At 35.4% G+C, this 18,346-nt stretch overlaps 2 protein-coding genes across 3 annotated transcripts; one reads left to right on the top strand and one right to left on the bottom strand.

The window, feature by feature from the left end:
• The first annotated feature begins 3,440 nt into the window (after nucleotides 1-3,440).
• On the top strand, nucleotides 3,441-5,743 carry LOC145617319 (putative inactive patatin-like protein 9). Its single transcript, XM_081672012.1, has 2 exons — nucleotides 3,441-4,584; nucleotides 5,297-5,743. The coding sequence occupies exons 1-2, from the start codon at nucleotides 3,613-3,615 to the stop codon at nucleotides 5,510-5,512; spliced, it is 1,188 nt and encodes a 395-aa protein (XP_081528138.1). The 5' UTR covers nucleotides 3,441-3,612; the 3' UTR covers nucleotides 5,513-5,743.
• A 3,100-nt stretch (nucleotides 5,744-8,843) lies between these two features.
• On the bottom strand, nucleotides 8,844-17,293 carry LOC145616401 (peptidyl-prolyl cis-trans isomerase CYP71-like). Of its 2 annotated transcripts, XR_014107639.1 has the most exons (14): nucleotides 16,954-17,293; nucleotides 16,513-16,598; nucleotides 14,780-14,868; nucleotides 13,949-14,188; nucleotides 13,641-13,762; nucleotides 12,789-12,864; nucleotides 12,476-12,583; nucleotides 12,199-12,375; nucleotides 11,890-12,107; nucleotides 11,630-11,762; nucleotides 10,853-11,076; nucleotides 9,921-10,074; nucleotides 9,653-9,796; nucleotides 8,844-9,220 (listed from the first exon to the last, which is right to left on the bottom strand). XR_014107639.1 is itself a non-coding variant. In XM_081671113.1 (13 exons), the coding sequence occupies exons 1-13, from the start codon at nucleotides 17,178-17,180 to the stop codon at nucleotides 9,713-9,715; spliced, it is 1,938 nt and encodes a 645-aa protein (XP_081527239.1). In that variant the 5' UTR covers nucleotides 17,181-17,293; the 3' UTR covers nucleotides 9,288-9,712. The 2 variants fall into 2 exon arrangements, 1 of the variants encoding a protein (XP_081527239.1); XM_081671113.1 differs by lacking the exon at nucleotides 8,844-9,220 and having other exon boundaries at nucleotides 9,288-9,796.
• Between the last annotated feature and the right edge of the window lie 1,053 nt (nucleotides 17,294-18,346).

Raw genomic sequence — 18,346 nt, 5'->3', positions numbered from 1 at the left:
GGGGGCCGCGGGGGGGGGGGGGGGTGAGATGGAGGAACTTACCATCGATCACTCCATCTCCTAGATCCAGAAGTCAAAACATCTAATACAACCTACTATAGTTAGTCAAATTAGCTACTCCGTATTATAATTAGCTACGGAGTACCAAATTGTAGATCATTTGTGAACAACAACATGAAACAATGAGTAATTTGTCATAAATAGTTGCATAGATTACTTATCCTTTTTTGATTTGTTTTATACAGTGTCAATTTGGAGTAGTGGGCAAATATGTTATTGTATGAATCAATTTTAAGGTGGATGGTACAGTCACGGGAGAGGCTATATAGTTATAGGGCTTATCGTTAGTGATTAATCTATTTATTCATGTTTGGTGACACCACAATAAGTTGTTAGCTAAAGCCAATTAAGCATGATGTATAATATGATTACTATCCACTTCATTAATGTCATATTCTTGCTTCAATAAGTATTTACTAATCAAACTTACTCACCTATAACATGATGGCCAATGAAGTGAAAAATCGCTCCAAAATGCATTTCATCGTGATCTCAATATATGTAAGGTAATGTAACAGTACAACGTATCAGATTAAGATCTGTCTACAAAACATACACGATTATTTCATGTGTTTATTATTAGTTTATTTACTACTCTCTTTTAAGTTTGGTCCATTTGGCGTTTTAACCGTTTGCAATAGTTCATTACAATTATTCCGTATTTGACAAAAGTGAAAAAACAGATGATTTTCACTCTTGGTGCGCTGCCATGCAAGATAAGGTTCACCTATCATTTATTCTTGTCACGACCGAACAGTATGTACTAAATGTTACATATATATATATACTGATATACAGTAAATGTAATGCATGTCATCTGACAAAGTATTATCTAAAGTGCATTATTATTTTACTACTAGGACTGTTTTTTCACATTTTACTAAAATGTTAAAAAATGTGATTAAATTAAAGCAAAGATATATGGTGGACTTTAATATATGAAAGACCTAACTTCAAAAGACGAAGAAATTAAGATGGAGCAAGTAGCTAGCTCTTATTTTGATATCAAAACTTAAATAATATCAATCAATAATTAATAAACTCTAACCATATAAATTAATTTATCATATATATACATATATATATACATGCCCTACTCATTTATAGTCCGTACTAGTCCCTACAATTAACCCTACACCCTTTAATGAGCTATTCCATCTAGCTACCCCCTTCTGCATAGCTATGAATTTTCTCATTAAGAATATAAACTCTAGATTTTAGTATAAATTTAAGCTTATCCTAACTAATTTAAAGTACGAAGTAATAAATTGTGAATAAAACAATATCATTACAATATAGGGGGTAGATAACTAAGCTAGGCTCACATGTCAAAAGTGATTGCATAATAATCTTGTAAAGACTATCCTAAGTTAAAATCACCAGTAACAATTAGGGGTGAGCAAACCGGGTACCCGGTCAAAATTTTAGGACCCGGATTTGGAATTGGTTGGAACCGGGTCCTAAAATTCGGAACCGGAATTGGAATTGGTTTAACCGGGTCCCAAATTTTAGGAATTGGAATTGGAACCACCGGGGACCGGTTCCGGGTACCCACTTATGTATGTAATTGTTAAAATATAATACAAATTATAATTCTTATTTTAGTTAGTATCATTATTAGTGTTTAATACTTATATTTATATATGCATTAAGCTATTTGTATTCATGTTAGGTATTAATAATACTTTTTTTATTGTACAAATTAGATACATTTAACATATTTTTATTATTTAAAATTTATTTAGTTTAGGATATATTGGGTAACCGGGTACCCAACCGGTTCCGGGTCCAAAAAGTTGAGAATTGGAATTGGAATTGGTTATAACCGGGTCCTTAATTTATTACCTGGAATTGGAACCACCGGGTCCAATCTCGGTTTCGGACCCGCCGGTTCCTAACCGGTTCCGGTTCCAATTCCGGGTACTCCTAATTAAGTGTATACTCGTATAGCGGTATACATGGCCGTCTAAAACATTTTGGAGGCCCTGTTCTAACTCTGAAAATTGGGCCCTAGTTAGAACTACAATTTTTTTTAATGAATGATTCAGCAAATAGTTAATTAAAACAAAAACAAAAACAAAACAAACAAACAGTACAACCAAAGATGATAAACTAAAATGACATTTTAACACTGCAATAATTAAACTAATAGTCTATCAGAAAAAGGGAAAGATATAATGCACCAAAAACACAAAAATCAACAAACATTCGCAATGAGAGTAGGATCGAAACAACAACTTGATAATCCAATTAGCAATTCTTCAAATTCCAAATAAAAAAACAATGTCATACTTTCAACCTTTAAAAATGCAACACCACCTCATACCAAATCTCAAAAAAAAGTAAAATTAAATTATGCTTTATGCATACCTCATAACCGATTCATTTAATTGGATGAACTTTGATTTTTGAACGAGTAATCCCAAATTCACAATAATGAGTAATCTAATTAATCGGTGTTTGTCGAAATTTGAGATTTAAAATAATTTAGTTGTAGAAAACATAAAATAATATTTCGATTGGAATCAGTTCAGGGATTGGAAAATATACCCTTCATAACCAATTAACCATTGTGATTGACAGATGAATTGAAAAGGGTTGTTAATTTGGAAGCTTAATTTTTATGTTCTTTTGGTAAAGACGTGATATTTACTGACAAATTAGAAAAGAAGTGAGAAAAATGAAAAGTTTTATAATACAAGAATTGACTATTGTTATGGGAATATACAAATTAATGGGAGTAATTATGGAATAAATGAATTTGAAGAGTTAATTTAGGATGAAGAGATTCTTGAAAGTTGAAATAGACTGAAGCAATAAAGAGTAATCATACAAAAGTCACAAAACACAAAGCAACGATTTTTTTTCATATAACTGGGCTTCCAATAGAAATGGGCTTTCGAGATCCGGGGCCCTGCGCTAAGGGTCTGGTTGCACAGGCCCTTAGCCGGCCCTGGCGGTATAGGTCATATGATAATGTAAGTTTTTCACTATCTCTTCCAAACATGCTTGGTTAAAATGCAGGATTAAAAAAGGCAGAGAAAGAAAATGTACATGTGGAAGAAAAAGGGATGAAAGGAAGAAACACGTAAGAAGGTGCCAACAAAGACAACGACACCAAACTCAGTTAGTCAACAGTGCTAATTTGATAAACCCCATAACATACTTCCACCTACTACTACCTTCATACACCAAAAATTTTAATCAAATTTGTACACCACTAAAAACAAAAACCAACAAAAATTAAAATTAAATAAAATTACCCGATTTACCCCCCTGATTAATTAAATTAAATTAAAAAAATAATAAAAACGCACGTCTATCATCAATGGAATATGACTCTCCTGTTCGTAGCAGTCCTCCTCAATACTAAGTCCTCGTTATATATAAACACCCAACTATGTGACTCTATTTATTATTATTACTCTCCATTTCTTCCACCACCACCATTTTCGTGACCTTCACTCACTTCATTCTCTCTCTACTTTCTCTCTCTTCTTACTTTTTATTTTTTTTCTCTCTCCTCTGAGAAAAAAGCACTATCAAACTTCCATGGAAATGGAGCTCAGTAAGATGACAATGGAGATATTCTCCAAGCTTGAGCAACAATGGCTTTCAAGTAATAACAGCAACAACGGCGGAACCGCGAAGAAAGCGAGGATACTCAGCATCGACGGCGGAGGAACCTCCGCCGCCGTTGCGGTAGCCTTCTTAGTTCATTTGGAAGAGGCGATTAGGCTGAAAACAGGTAATCATGATTCTCGAATTGCTGATTTTTTCGATATTGTTGCCGGAACTGGAATCGGCGGCCTTCTCGCGGCGATTCTCACGGCGGCGGATTCTTCCGGTCGTCCGATGTTTACGGCGAAGGACGCGGCGAAGTTTCTCGTCGGGAACTTCTCGGCGATGTTTAAGCCGAAGCGCGGTGGAGTTCTCCGTCGCCGGAAATCTCGCCGGTGCTCTGGTGAAAGTCTTGAGAAGGTTCTAAAAGGAGTTTTCTCGAAGAATGGGAAGAAAACTCCGATGACGTTGAAGGACACTTGTAAGCCGATCCTTATTCCGTGCTACGACCTCAATACATCTGCGCCGTTCGTTTTCTCACGCGCTGCTGCTAGCGCGTCGGAGTTTACGTCGCTTGACTTCGAGCTTTGGAAAGTGTGTCGCGCTGCAATGGCGACGCCGTCGGTGTTTGAGCCGTTTGAGTTAACATCCGTTGACGGAAAAACGACGTGTTGCGGCGTCGACGGAGGCTTAGTGATGAATAATCCGACGGCTGCTGCAGTTACTCATGTTCTGCATAACAAGGTTGATTTTCCGTCGGTAAACGGCGTTGAAGATTTACTGGTATTGTCTTTAGGTAACGGAACGTTGAGTAGTAGTGGAAAATTAACAGTGAGCAGTAAAAATGGAGAATGTTCAACTGATTCTGTTGTTAATATTGCTGTTGACGGTGTTTCCGAGACAATTGATCAAATGCTAGGCAACGCGTTCTGTTGGAATCGTAACGATTACGTTCGTATTCAGGTAATTAATTTCTTCGTTTTATTTTAGTCAAATGCCTGATTATTATTAGCGATTTTTCAATTAGGACTATTTGTTCGTTGTTGAGTAGATTAACTGTTAGAAATCGACATTAATTAACGAATTTAAATGATGATTAAAGGTATGAAATGATCGTAGTAATAGTGTATGAAGAAGCATGGAGTAATAAATTTTGGATGGGACAACAATTTATATTAGAGACCGACGAAGGTCGACAACTTCGTCAACTATGTTGTATGTGTAATAATTGTGCAGTCGCATAATTCACGGATTTTATGTTTAAAATAATTTTGCCGACACTTTTGCTAAACAAGGAAAAAAGAGAAATAGAAAAGGCAAAATCATATCTCAAGATTGTATTTAATTTATTTTAGCACATTGTTTTTATCCTGTTGAGTCACAACTCACAAGCCTTATGTGTTAATATTTTTTTGATAGGAAAAATACACAAGAAGTTAGAATAGTTGGTAGAATGGTAGCCCAACTTATTAAGGTTGGTAAAATAAGAAAATTTACTATCTCGAAAAATAATCGATATTATCAAGATGTGCTTGAATGAATGTAGTGAATAAGACGTGCTTGGATAATGTAATTATGTTGTTTTACTAGGTAAATGGATGTAGATTAATAATGTATTGTGCGCATTTTACTAGTAATGCATTGGTACTAATGTCGGCATTGTATGTATGTACAGGCAAATGGACTCGGAGGATTAGAACCAACGACGATGGAGGAAGTGTTGAAGGAGAAGGGTGTGGAGTCGCTAACATTTGGTGGAAAACGTATGTTGGCAGAGTCGAACGGGGAGAGAATCGAGGCGTTTGCACAACGCCTCGTAGCTGCATCAGGAAAGAGCAGTCTGCCACCTAGTCCATACAAATCTCTGAGTCCTATGCTTGATGGGCGTTAATTAAGGCGTTAATCACATTTTGTCTGGTCGAACTACCTGTCATTAGTTAGTAGTGTTTTTTGTGCCCCGTTAATGGTGGTGTAGAATATAGAAATGCAGTTTGTAAGATTGGAACCTACCTCAGGTTTAAGTAACCTGCTACTAACTCTTTGTGTATGCCAACGTAGGTGTGTGAAATCTATGACTATATAATACTCTCTAAATAGAGCTTCTCTAAGCTCTATCTGACTATGTAATTTATATTTCTTCGTTTTTTTTGTAATTCAAGTGAGAAAAATATAGGGTCGATAAGATCCAGATTAGTAACTGATTACTCTTGTGTCTTTCCCTCGTGCTTCCGCTGATTAAATTAGTCAGATCACGTAAAATGTGGATTGATTCCAGGATTAATAAACCCTAAATTATTTTAGTTAGTTTCCAGTGATTAGAGATGCAGAGTTCACACTTCACAGCTCAGGTGCTACTGTGTTAGTAAACAATAATAAAAAGCTTGATGAAGACGGTCAGAATCAAATCGCCGCGCTTATTTAAGGTCAAGTAAGATTTAGTCTAGGTTTAATTATACAACAACTTGCAAAAGCTGAAGTTGATAGATTAATTAAGCCCCGTTAATTACGAGAAAATTGGAATCAAAATATGTAAAAAGAAGATTTGAGTTAAGCTTTTTTCTGTAGTTACTAAAGCAGTAAAGTGGGAATCCTGTAGTTGGGTAGTACTAATAGTAGTACTTAATGTCAAAATATCACATTTTGTCAGTTAATGTCTGAAAATTGCTCCACGCCGAAATGTCTTCTTTTGACTTGATTAACTTTTCCGTGAATATGCAGTCTAAATAGATAGATAGAGTCTCAAACTTTCAACAAGTACTCATAACCAGATACTCTAAAAGACGATACCATGTCCGAAAAGAGACTAAATCTGAACCTCCTCAAACCCGACTAATAGCAAAAGAGCATGGGCATTATCGAACCTATATTTGAAACTCCTTAGACATGACGAATAGTGAGAGTGAACAAGCATTATCAAGTTAGAACGGTATGTAACACAGATAATATAGCTCTAATCTAAGTAGTAAGTACAAATTGACGCACACAAAATATTACTTGATAGGAGAGCGAACCAAGATTTGAACCTACTCAGACACAGTCACACAACTAATAGTGAGACTGTGAGATACAACAGGCATTATTGATCCTGTATTGGTCCGTAATACAGATAACATAGCTCTAAGTAAGGATTGGCGCGCGCACACACAAAGTTTTAGCTAACATGAAAGGAGAAAGGAAAAGGATGACTTTAAGGTGAAAATGGCAGAGAAAGTGAAAATGTGAGGGTACACATAATTTTGTAAGGTTAGATTGGATCTTCATATTCAGACAAACACGATTATATGATACATCAGATTCTCAAGATCTGAGAATACAAAAACAACATGGAAAGATAATTATAGATCTGAACTAGCTTAGCTATGGGAATCAGAAGCTTCAATAAGATTTTGCAACTAAGAAGTACTTCTATTAATTAGCAGGACAAACACACATGTAACGTGTGGGAGCAGATGTTAATGCTGCTGGGACATAATAAAAAAAAGAAGATATTTGTCTTTCACAAAATTCGATACCCCTCCGTCGTTTTAATTGTCATATTGTCCCAATCTCGGTTTATTTTTTCTTACACAGTTTCACTAAAATAACCTACACGTTAATAATCTCTTCTTCACCATCCAGTATCCGCAACTTCATTATAGTAGGGATACGTTTGAAAATCCAACCATAAAATCTTTCGACATGATATACTATGTGACACCTACTATATGTGACTATTATTTCCACACGAACAGTTCCAATATGGCGAAAAAATCAATTTCTGATTTAAGATTTGACAGGATTTGGTGTACCATAATGAATTGATTTGTATCTGATGAGGGACCAACAATGCATCACCAAATAAAATTCCCCAGATATTTCATTATAAGATGAAAAGGAGGTGGGGAACAAGAATTTCAGCCGGGTACATGAGTTGCTGAATCAAGTACACCGACAGCTTGAATTGAATAAAATCAAATAGAATGATCATCTAAGAAAATACCTGGAGCTGAATTCAAAGCTCTACTAATTTTATAGCGGAAATAACTATAAGAACAATGAATGAATGAACTTATGTAACCTGCTGGGACATCCATGCTTTCTTAATCCCGGAAGTTTCTGGTCGGAGAGAGGCTTCTGGGATCACTAAAGAAGAAGGGATTTTTCGATAACCATAATGTTATACAGCATGAATGGTTTTACTCCATAAAGACAATTTCCTAACAGCGTTAAGGGAATTTAGAAGTTTCAGAGGAATGCCATCCATTCTACTATCAAGGATGAAATTAATCAGAAGTACATTCAGTCCCTAAGAGTAAACCTAGTGGAATCGAATATCCTTAACAACTGATGGAATCATCATCTAAACTGACAATGAGAGAGATTCCCTAATTAGGAGGGCTGTCCCCATCATACCGCCTTCGTAACCTATCTTAACATCCTGAAAATGGGGATAAACTCACCAACATATTTCAGCAACATTTAGCTACTCCGTACCAGAAGTCCTTGTTTTAAAACTAAGAAAATTTGAGCTACTTCATGAAGAAAAAGTTGTAATATAACAATAATGTAAGTTCACCCAGTAATGCAACAAAAAGTTCAAGCTAGCATACAAACACAATACTAATCAAAAATAAATATCCAACCACGGCAATCTTAACTGCTATGATTTCCACAAGACTGCCAATAAACACTGGTTATAACTCGTTAGAATTCACACAACCCTCTTTGTACATGAATACCTTGAGTCGCCTAAAAAAAAGAAAAAAAAAAAAAAAAAAATCACATTCTGTCTTCTTAACGCCTAATTAGAATAATCTTTCTAGACCTTGCTATGTATGACTTTCTTTACGCAGTATTTATTGATAATTTGACATCCAGAAAAAAAATTCTTTACAAACAATTAACTCATACAGAAATAATAATCACATAGAAAGTCATTTACTTTTCCCACCTTGGCATGAAATTGCATTGCATACATATTTGTAAAAATAAGATAGATAATCACCATAAGCTTAGAAATGCAATTTCCTGTAAAAAAAAAAAGGTTTCTTCTTCCATTGTCCAAAATGAACTGATTAATTATATTCGCTAGCAAGAAGAACAAAACCTTCAACTTAGGACATTGATTAGATTTTTTCATCTAAATAAGTTGTGGTGGTGGTCCATACAGTACATGAAAATTAATAGCGATCCTCTCAATGATGTCTTGATGATGATATCATAGCAAGAAAGTATCCTGTATCAGGAAGGGGTAAAAGAACTCATGATCTGTAAATGAAATCAAACTTCACTATTGGTGCCACTGGTATTGCTTCTCATAAATAATCAAATCCATTCATTATTGTGTTCATGAACTGATTGGCACAAAAGAACAAAACCCCCAATAACTCACCAAGACAATAATGAGAGCATCAACAACCTCACAGCTGCCAACAGCTACAGAATAGCAATTTTTGCAGCAACCAATTTTCAGAATTTGAACACTTCAACTTAGCTCAACTTATTATACAGGACTTGCCATAAAAAACATTATCTTGGTCCAAAGGCAAATGGCCGAACAGGAAGCCATTCAGGAAATATTGCAACCAACATTTTTAAAACACGGAAGAGGCAGCATATTCTGACATATTAAAAAATGTATCAAGCAAAGAAGATCGAAGTAGACTTGTGAATGACATTAAAACAAGAGAGCAACATTTCTAGGGATCATTTATTTTTTTTCAAAATAAGTTGAGCTAGAAGAGCCATGTTTTGTGCCTCCCAAAATTCTATTAATATAATAGTCTCCAACTCTTGCCCATAAGCAAAATAAGACAACAGGTCAACAGCAGCCCACACCCCCAAAAAATAAAAAGGAAATGAACCCATTCTTTAGATTCACAGACAAATTGAGTGTATGATAGTTCCAAAAATCACCAAGCCCCTCTTGGAGTCTCCTTTAGTATAAAACTACATACAGACCAGATTTTGGAGAATTTTCTACTCATTCAAACATTAAGTTCCGCACATGCTGACACAATCTTATAGTTTCAAGGTAGATCACACTAAATACCTGGTGTGGACGACTTCAGCAAGTAACAGCCATCATCCAATTTGTAATACATAAGCTCTCCTAGGATTTGGGTACGGTTACGCTAAGAATCTTGACATCTTGGTATGGCTTGTCATCTCTGTCAGTCTTCACTTTTTCTATGGCCTGTGTGAAAGTAATAAATAAAATGACAGTTAGGCTAACAATATAACTGAAAATACCAAACTAACAATGTGTGATTAAATTAAACATATATTAGCTTAGGAAATTTTAAAAAGTCCTGTCATACCTGTACAACGTCCATTCCCTTGACGACTCTACCAAAAACTGTATGTTTGTTATCAAGCCATGGAGTAGCTACCGTGGTTATGAAAAATTGTGAACCATTAGAATTAGGACCGGCATTTGCCATAGAAACTGTGAAGGGCCTGTCATGCCGCAAACTGTACACCAGATACAAATGACAGATAATGTTAATGACAGGATACTAATAGCATTCAATAACAAGAAATAACAGTTGTAAATGAACAAAAGCTTGCACCCTGCATCCATAATACATAATGTTGAATGAAATTCTTATTGATAATAACAAAAAGTTACATATGAGGGTCCTATTTTCAGAATCAATTACCATCAAAACACAGAAAAACACACATCCAGGCGTGCAAGCACACAGAGCAACAACTTCATAAATCAAACAAAATATTGCATTGAGTACCTCTGTTTCAAATTACCTAAGCCAATTCCTTTGTTTCATAATACCAATTGCAATATTAAAACACCTTAGAATAACACAGCAACAACTATCAAATCTTTTATCTGTGTGCATTATCTTTAAACAAAAAGGCAGCACATCTACAGACAATTACGAGATCACAATTACCGAGTGAAATGCCTTCAAATTGACTACAGCATGTTCAAGGAATTGGCTCTTAAGAGTAAGACAAGGTTCATCAAGAAGAGTCATAAGCCAACCTTTTATCCTTCCTTCTTTTCTATTGGGTGGGAGCCTGGTAGGCATAAGATATTTGCCAAGTAAATTTGTTTCAAAAAAATCAACTTGTAAACTACAGGTTTCTCTTATGAATAATTTTCCAGATTAATTATAAATATGATGATTGAATCTGTTAGGTGGCCATACTCCATATACATGAAAACTGAGAAATAAGAACTGGAATTCAGATAGTCTAAGAAACCAGCAATTGGCATAAAAAATGTCACCTTTTGTGAAATTCATCCTCAAATTCCCTTCCCCAAATTGATTGTCCACCAGTTCCATCTCCAAGTGGATCTCCTGTCTGAACCATGAAACCTTTAATGACACGATGGAAAATCAGATTATCATAGTATCCATTCCGACAATGCGTGGTAAAGTTTTCCACAGTTTTTGGACATTCTTCTGGATAGAGCTTCATGTGAATGTCTCCCATTGTTGTGTTTAGAATCTGGATCAGAACAAGAAAAAAGAAAGGATGATAAAACATTAAAGAAAGACTAGAGATTTATAACTAAAGCTCCAAAAACCTTCAAAAAAAATAAGAAAAAGTTCATGTTAAAATAAAATAAAAGTTATTGGTTATCCAAAGAATTGTTTAAAATTTTATATAATCTGAATATAGTCAAAGAGATTAGAGCATGCAGGATTTTGAAGATACTCAGAAAATAGGTCAGGTTAATATCTCCAGTGGAAGATGTAGTCAAACACTTGAGGATGACAAATTTTTGAAGGGAAGAGGAGAGAAGGATTAACCCACTCCATATTACCCATCAACCATTATCTATCCCACCTCCTACCCGCTTCATAAAATTAAGGGCCTTTTTGTTATTGCTTTTTTAGTTCATTTTTAATTAAATATTACCTGATGTAGATGTGCTGCAATATTTTGGAAAAATCTATTATAAAGAAATCTGAGGAATTATAACCAGTTATGTGGTTTTTGCACATATGCGTGTTTTAGAAAGGAAACCATACTGGAAAACATAGCAATGCTAGCTTACCACGTTGTCTGGTAGGGATGTTGTTGCTGAATTTCCTAATTCTGACACAGCCAAGAGTTCATCTGCAGGAGGTTTTTCGTTAAACACATCCCGTCCCTTAGTGGCATCTTCAGTCTCTTCTGGCTCTCTCCGACTGGGTTAGGCAATATCTTTTATGAGAATTAGATCCAACGTCTAAACCTCACCTCAAGCTCTTACATAAGGCTATCAGATGAGCATGATCTACAACGAACGACACATTGGATTCCTTGAGAACGTACCTAAATAAATACAGCCTGTGTTTTTTGAATGCACAACATAGCAAAGTTGGATCTATCAAGGGGTCTTTGCTTTCATTAACATTAGCAGCAGCTGTAGGTATCTTTCTTGCCCTTTTATTACTTCGGTCACCTTGATACAGGGCAATCCTCAAGAACCTATCATTACTTTCCACCTTACCAAGAATTCGCGACACAGTATTGGTGTGCAAATTTACCACCTGAAACAAATTTATTGAGCTGCATTTCATAAAAATACCAGCATAACCACCTATTAGAAACAGTAAATATGCATCTACACTTATAACATACTTTAATACCGAGGAGTGTAGCATAGATAAGGAAGTTTGAGCTTTCATCAAAGACTGCATTTGGTTGAGGAACAGCCTCTGTTTGCTCAATTTGCTTTTCAACAGCCATTCTTCTTCCAAAATCAATGGCTTCCAGACGATACATAGGATTATCACTTCTTTGTAGATCTTGAGCCACCTAATAAGAGAATAGCATTACCTCAGTAGAGAATTAAGAAACACAGGTTTAAAGTAAAAATCAATAAACTAACAGAGGAGTTTTACAATTTTAACCCTACCTCAAGTGATTCATCATAAACTCGCCTCAATTTACCAGTCCTATACCAAAATACACGTATCCTGCGGTCAGGTGAGGTAACAGAAATTTGCTTACCATCAGGACTCACCTAAGGAATAAAACATCAATTCTTAAGTCAGCATAGCATAACTATGTATCTAATTGATCAGATCTACATTATCCTTTTAAGAAGATAGATATCAAAGCATAAGCAAAACCCACGATACCATGCACGATTACAATCACAACCAAAGTTTAAGGGGGCCAAAAACAGTCATGCTAATGCAGACCAAAAATTAAAAGAAGGATAGTACCTCTATTGCAGAAACTGTTGTTTTACACTTCACCATTTCAAAAAGATTTGTATCAGTTTTCAACTTGAAAGTGATTCTGCAAGCAGGGAATATATTCTATCAGCTACAGCTTTCAAGTGTCAAAGCTTGGGAGAAAAGCTTCTCTGCTATAAAGACTACATGAAAAGTACATTTGCGTTTACATGCATACTATATGCAAAAGGCTCATAACATACAGAAAACAGAAAGCTTCTAGCTAACACTTGGATTTTATCATGTTACTGGTCTGGAAAGGGGGTGCAAAGACACCATGCATCCAATAACACTTACTCTTCTACAAGTTCACATCCCCCCCCCCCCCCCCCCCCCCCAAAGCCACTTCTTGATTCAAAACTCTCAAGTCAGAAAATTATCACAGTAGATACAAAATCTTCAATTGTGCTAACTTGTATGCTACCAGACATTCAGATACAGTCATACAGGACATGATGAGTGCGATACACCATACAAACTAAAGTGTATTTTTATGTTACCAGCTATTGACCCTGTCCCCTATGGTATAGATAAAATAGCCAACTCATTTTAGACGATTTTCAGAAACCTGACAGCAGATATGTAATGATATAGCCTCACCATGGTCATACAAATTAGTTGCAGATAGAACAGAAACAGGAGCATTCTTACAGAAGAATGTAATAGGCTGACCTATTGTTATGGAGAGAGAGAGAGAGAGAGAGAGAGAGAGAACAAAAGCAGTATGCTGTGTTTTATTTTAGATCTAGTTGCTTATATGCATATTCCAAAGCTATTCAAATATTGGAACACGCTCGAATACAACAGGGAAATAATAAAAACAACTGAAAATGTACATACCCATTCTCAGAAAAATCAAGTGTCACAGGATCCCAGTACTCAAATATTCCCCTTGTATCTGCAGAAATAACGGCATCAAATACAGGGTTGTATTTCATCACTTTCACTGGTCCAGCGTGTATCTTCCAACAAGGGAGTTCACGTTAGCAAAAAAACATAAAATCTACTGGCAAAAGAAAGGAATGCAAAGTAATGTTTCTTTATAATTCTGCTTTATCTCACCCCCCCCCCCTCCCCCCCAATCGCTTGTGTCATCACCCCTACCCTTTTGATTATATCATAAGCATCACATTAGCAATTACATATACCTTTTTGGAAATGATTGGTTCATTATTTCCAGCTCGCACATCATATATATGCACAAATGGAGAGTCCCGATCACTAATGGCCAGCTTTGCTTTAATATCTCCTTGTTTGTAAACCCACTCAACGGCACCCGGGATATATGGTAAACGAATCATGACCATCATATCATAGTTCACCACATCATACACTTTCACAGAATTATCACTGGAAATTGTACAACAAAGCAAGCCATCAAAACTAACCTGCAAAACTGGGATAAGTCATGGATGAAGACAGTATAAAGCTTATAATCCAAAGTGTTAGCAGTGAATATAACAATGAGTAAACATGTAACCATATTTAAATGTTGATTCATGTCCATAAGACGTGACTCAGTATTTACGCTGGCAGACATATACCTACTGCAACTCATCATCCTTCATCCAGGTTGACTTGCAGTAAATGGCACAAAGTGATTGTAACAATGTGGTTATTGATTTATTACAATCTATGCGACACTTAAAGCACATTGCCATTTCAGAGTAAACTTGTGAATTATAGAGTGGACAATAATTAAGGTCGAACAAATACATCACTCATTCTCCAACCTCAATATAAAACACACACACACACAAACACACACAGAGAGCTAAAACTAAAATCCATACATATAGATTATGGAAATATTAAATGCTTATGGCAATGCCAATGCATATACAAAGTATTTCTTTAAGAATTATGACAGTGCCTTTAAAATAAAGACTGCAAAAGCAGCATTCAGAATTCTTCCATATAAGCAAAACAAGACAAGATCACAAGATACAAATAGATGAACGAAGAGCACAGTAACTCACAGCTAATCCTTCAATGGGCCCCAGATGAGATCTAAAATGCTTAGCAAACTCAATGCCAATTGGTTTCTTCTTCCAAAACTTCAGATGGCCTACAGAAAATGATACAATGACTAGGATGTCAATAACAATAATGATAAATAATACGAAATAATTTTTTTTTTTTTTTTTTTTTAAAAAAAAAAAAAAAACCCTTAGTTTTGATGAGCTGGTTGCTAAAACACGTTGAATCTCGCACTTAATTATAATAAATTTCCAGATGAACTAAGTTAATATAATGCTTATGGAAAACCCATATAAAGTATTACCAAGCTAATAAACATGGCATAGAGCATAATTGAGTATGAATCAGTTATGGGAACATCATGACGGAATTAGCTTTAAGAACACCAATTTTTATTGAGCTAAAAAAAAAGAGACATTGTTCTAGACAAACTCATCAAAAAATATCACTAAAATCAGCGCAGACCAAACAGTTTTCTTGTTTTACAATTCTTCGACAGTTCTAAATAAAGTTTAATGAATGACTACATGGCAACATTTCATCAACAAATTATGTAAACATTCCAAAATGAAATACATTGTACACCACTACATTCCACACACTAGGTTAAACACGTCAATCACCAAGACTCGCATGGTCGCTTACAATAAAGTTTAAACCAACTTTTGCAGTAAATCCAAGACTGACTTCGTTGCTATGTATTTTGAATGACCTATAGAGCGTTCATTTGACCACTGGGTGCACTGGTACGAAGAGTGGAAGGGTGGGATCATGGAGAGGTTAAACGAGGTAAAGGGAGACCGAAAATGACTTGGTTAGGAGTTAGGAAGGATATGAAGCATATGGATTTGTAGGAGAATGAGGTATTTGATCGTAAGGGTGGAGGAGGAAGATTTTTGTGGATGACTATACCGAATAGTCACTTTGGTTCATGTAACCGACCTCACTTATGGGATTAACGCTTTGATTGATTGATATAGAGCATTCACTTGCATAATATAATATTCACTTGTTAATTTGTTATTTTATTGCGTTGTCTTTAGACTTTAGGCGTTTCTTTTTTCTCTTTAACCCACCCTTTACGTGCTCCATTGAGTCCATTCCCTAAAATATCCCCTGGTCTCAATAAATTTTAGGAATAGCTGTATTGGCTAATTACAACAAACTTTTTTCCCAAATTCTTGCATAGGCAGCATGAAATTTAGACTTTAAATAGAGCACTGATAGCATGAAATTCTTGCACAAAACTACAAACCTTTTATTAAGTCATCCACAACTCCACAAGGGGAAATGATTTTGGCACACCCTTATGTGAGAGCACAGTTTTCTATGCTCTTCTCACATAGGGGTGTGCCAAAATCAATAAAGGGTGTGCCAAAATCAATTCCCCTCCACAAGCCACCCTTTGGTACTGTGAATGTTACCTATTTACAGTTATTTCTGTCACAGCCTTATATTCGAGATGTTTGGCTTAAAGTAATCAATACTCAGGCTTATAAGAGTAGCAGCTAAGAGACACCTAAAACTGAACTAAAGGGCAGGAAACATCAGGTGATGCCTAGATTAGCGTTTATGTAATTCCTCCATAACAATAAACGTATTCACATTAGACACCTCACAGCTTTTACCATCCAAGCTAACCCAAACAAGAATCCAACAAAACCAACAACATAATTCAAAGCACATCATATAACAGATTGAATATCAAAGCAAACAAGGCCATTTCACTCACCATCGTAACTTCCGGTTATGAAGAAATCAGCACAAGAAATCGCGACATGGGTGACCACATCTCGATGCATATAACTCTTCTCATACCTGCTCAAACACAAACACTCACATTGTAATTCCCCCACCAAATCACTCACCATCAAACACCCTATTCAGGTAACACAACCAAATTTAAGCAGAAAACTAACAATTAAGTACACTGTACACATCAAATTACAACTTAAACACTTTGATTATAGTATTATACCCAAATTAAAATCACTGAATTGCATCACAACCCCATTTTCTTAGCTAACATACCCATTTTACTCGAATTTCAAACAATCCCAAAAACCCCATCATCCCAATCTTAACAAACTTAAACCCCATTATATAACATCTAAAATAATTAAAATTAAGAACAAGAACCCTAAACCCAAAAGAGGAGTGAGAGAGAAATTACATATTGGCGCAGGGGAGAGAATCGAGGTAAGCATGCTCGAACTGAAGAGGGCGTTTCTGGCGACGTTGAGGAGGGAGAACTGGGCCCACCGCCAATTCCTGTCCTTCTTCTTCTTCTTCAACTCCTTTAACTGCTGCTGCTTCTTTTCCATTGCTGGGATTTATTAACTGGGTATCTGCAACTTCGGTCAATTTTCCATTCTCAATCTCAATTTGAGGCTCCTCCATTAATTTGTGCTCTTGTTTCTCAGTATAACAATGGCGGTTGAAGGTGGTTTTGAGGTTTCTGGAGTTCGAGCAAAGAAGTGAAGGTGAGATTAAAGAAATGAAGAAGATGAAGAAAAATGCGAGATTTTGATTATGGGTTGTGTAGTTGGGCTAATGTCCAATAATTTGAGTAAGAAATTTGGGCTTTTTGCAAGTAAAATATTATGTCAATTTTTGGGTTTTAAATTGTGATTTATAAGATTAGTACCGTTAAAATTGGTATGATTTTCATGTGACCACATTCTAGGCTAACTTGACTAACTTGAACACATTAGACCCATGTTATATATCCCAATGTGACTTAAATTAGCTTGATCTATTACTTTTTTTTTTTTTTTAAAAAAAAAAAAAAAAAAAAAAAAGCTTGATCTATTACTGAGTGTTGGAGTATTTGATGAGAAATGAGCCATGGAACTTATAGGAGCAGCTATCATTAACCTTCATGTTGCGTTCCATCTCAACTTCTTAGGGTTATATTATAAAGAATACGAGTATTATATAAACTCTGCATAGCTTGAGTAGTTAATAAGTTTGAGTAGTATATTAGCAGTTGATTTTGGAGGGTTTTTTTTTATTATTTTTTTATTTTCTGCACAAGAAATGTAACACAGTACATTAAAATAGAAAATGAAATTGTACCAAAACATGCATATCGCATACATGTCCAAATGAAGAGCATGCATTAGTTTAGTAAATAAAAAAAAAGAGTAAACTTACATACATTCTTAAGCTCATGCAAATGCATATACTATATTACAAGAAGATTTTTATATAATAAAGTCAAATCTGATCTTGAATTAAAAAAAAAATTACATGATTAACAACTAAGTCACTAATTAACATCTCCTAGATCTTAGCTATGCGTCCTTTCATGCAAATAACACTAAAGCAAATCACATGGGCGGTCCATTTGGACTTTGGGCTAAAAACAAAACCTTTTTATTTTAGTAATAAACTTTATAATTAAATTTTCATAATATATAATCAAATAAAAATGGTTAGATAATCCATCAAACCCAAGTTAACTGGCATTGGACCCGGTTAAATCCTTGTCACGGCGTTACCGACCGGTTCTTTCGGCCCAATTAAGTTGAAACTTCTTCTTGTATTTGTTTATACTCACCTTG

The sequence above is a fragment of the Chenopodium album genome, chromosome 26 (assembly GCF_948465745.1).
Source record: "Chenopodium album chromosome 26, dcCheAlbu1.1, whole genome shotgun sequence".
Lineage (NCBI taxonomy): Eukaryota > Viridiplantae > Streptophyta > Magnoliopsida > Caryophyllales > Amaranthaceae > Chenopodium > Chenopodium album.
The sequence above is the reverse complement of the archived record's forward strand: the minus strand, read 5'-3'. Positions and strand labels throughout refer to the sequence as shown.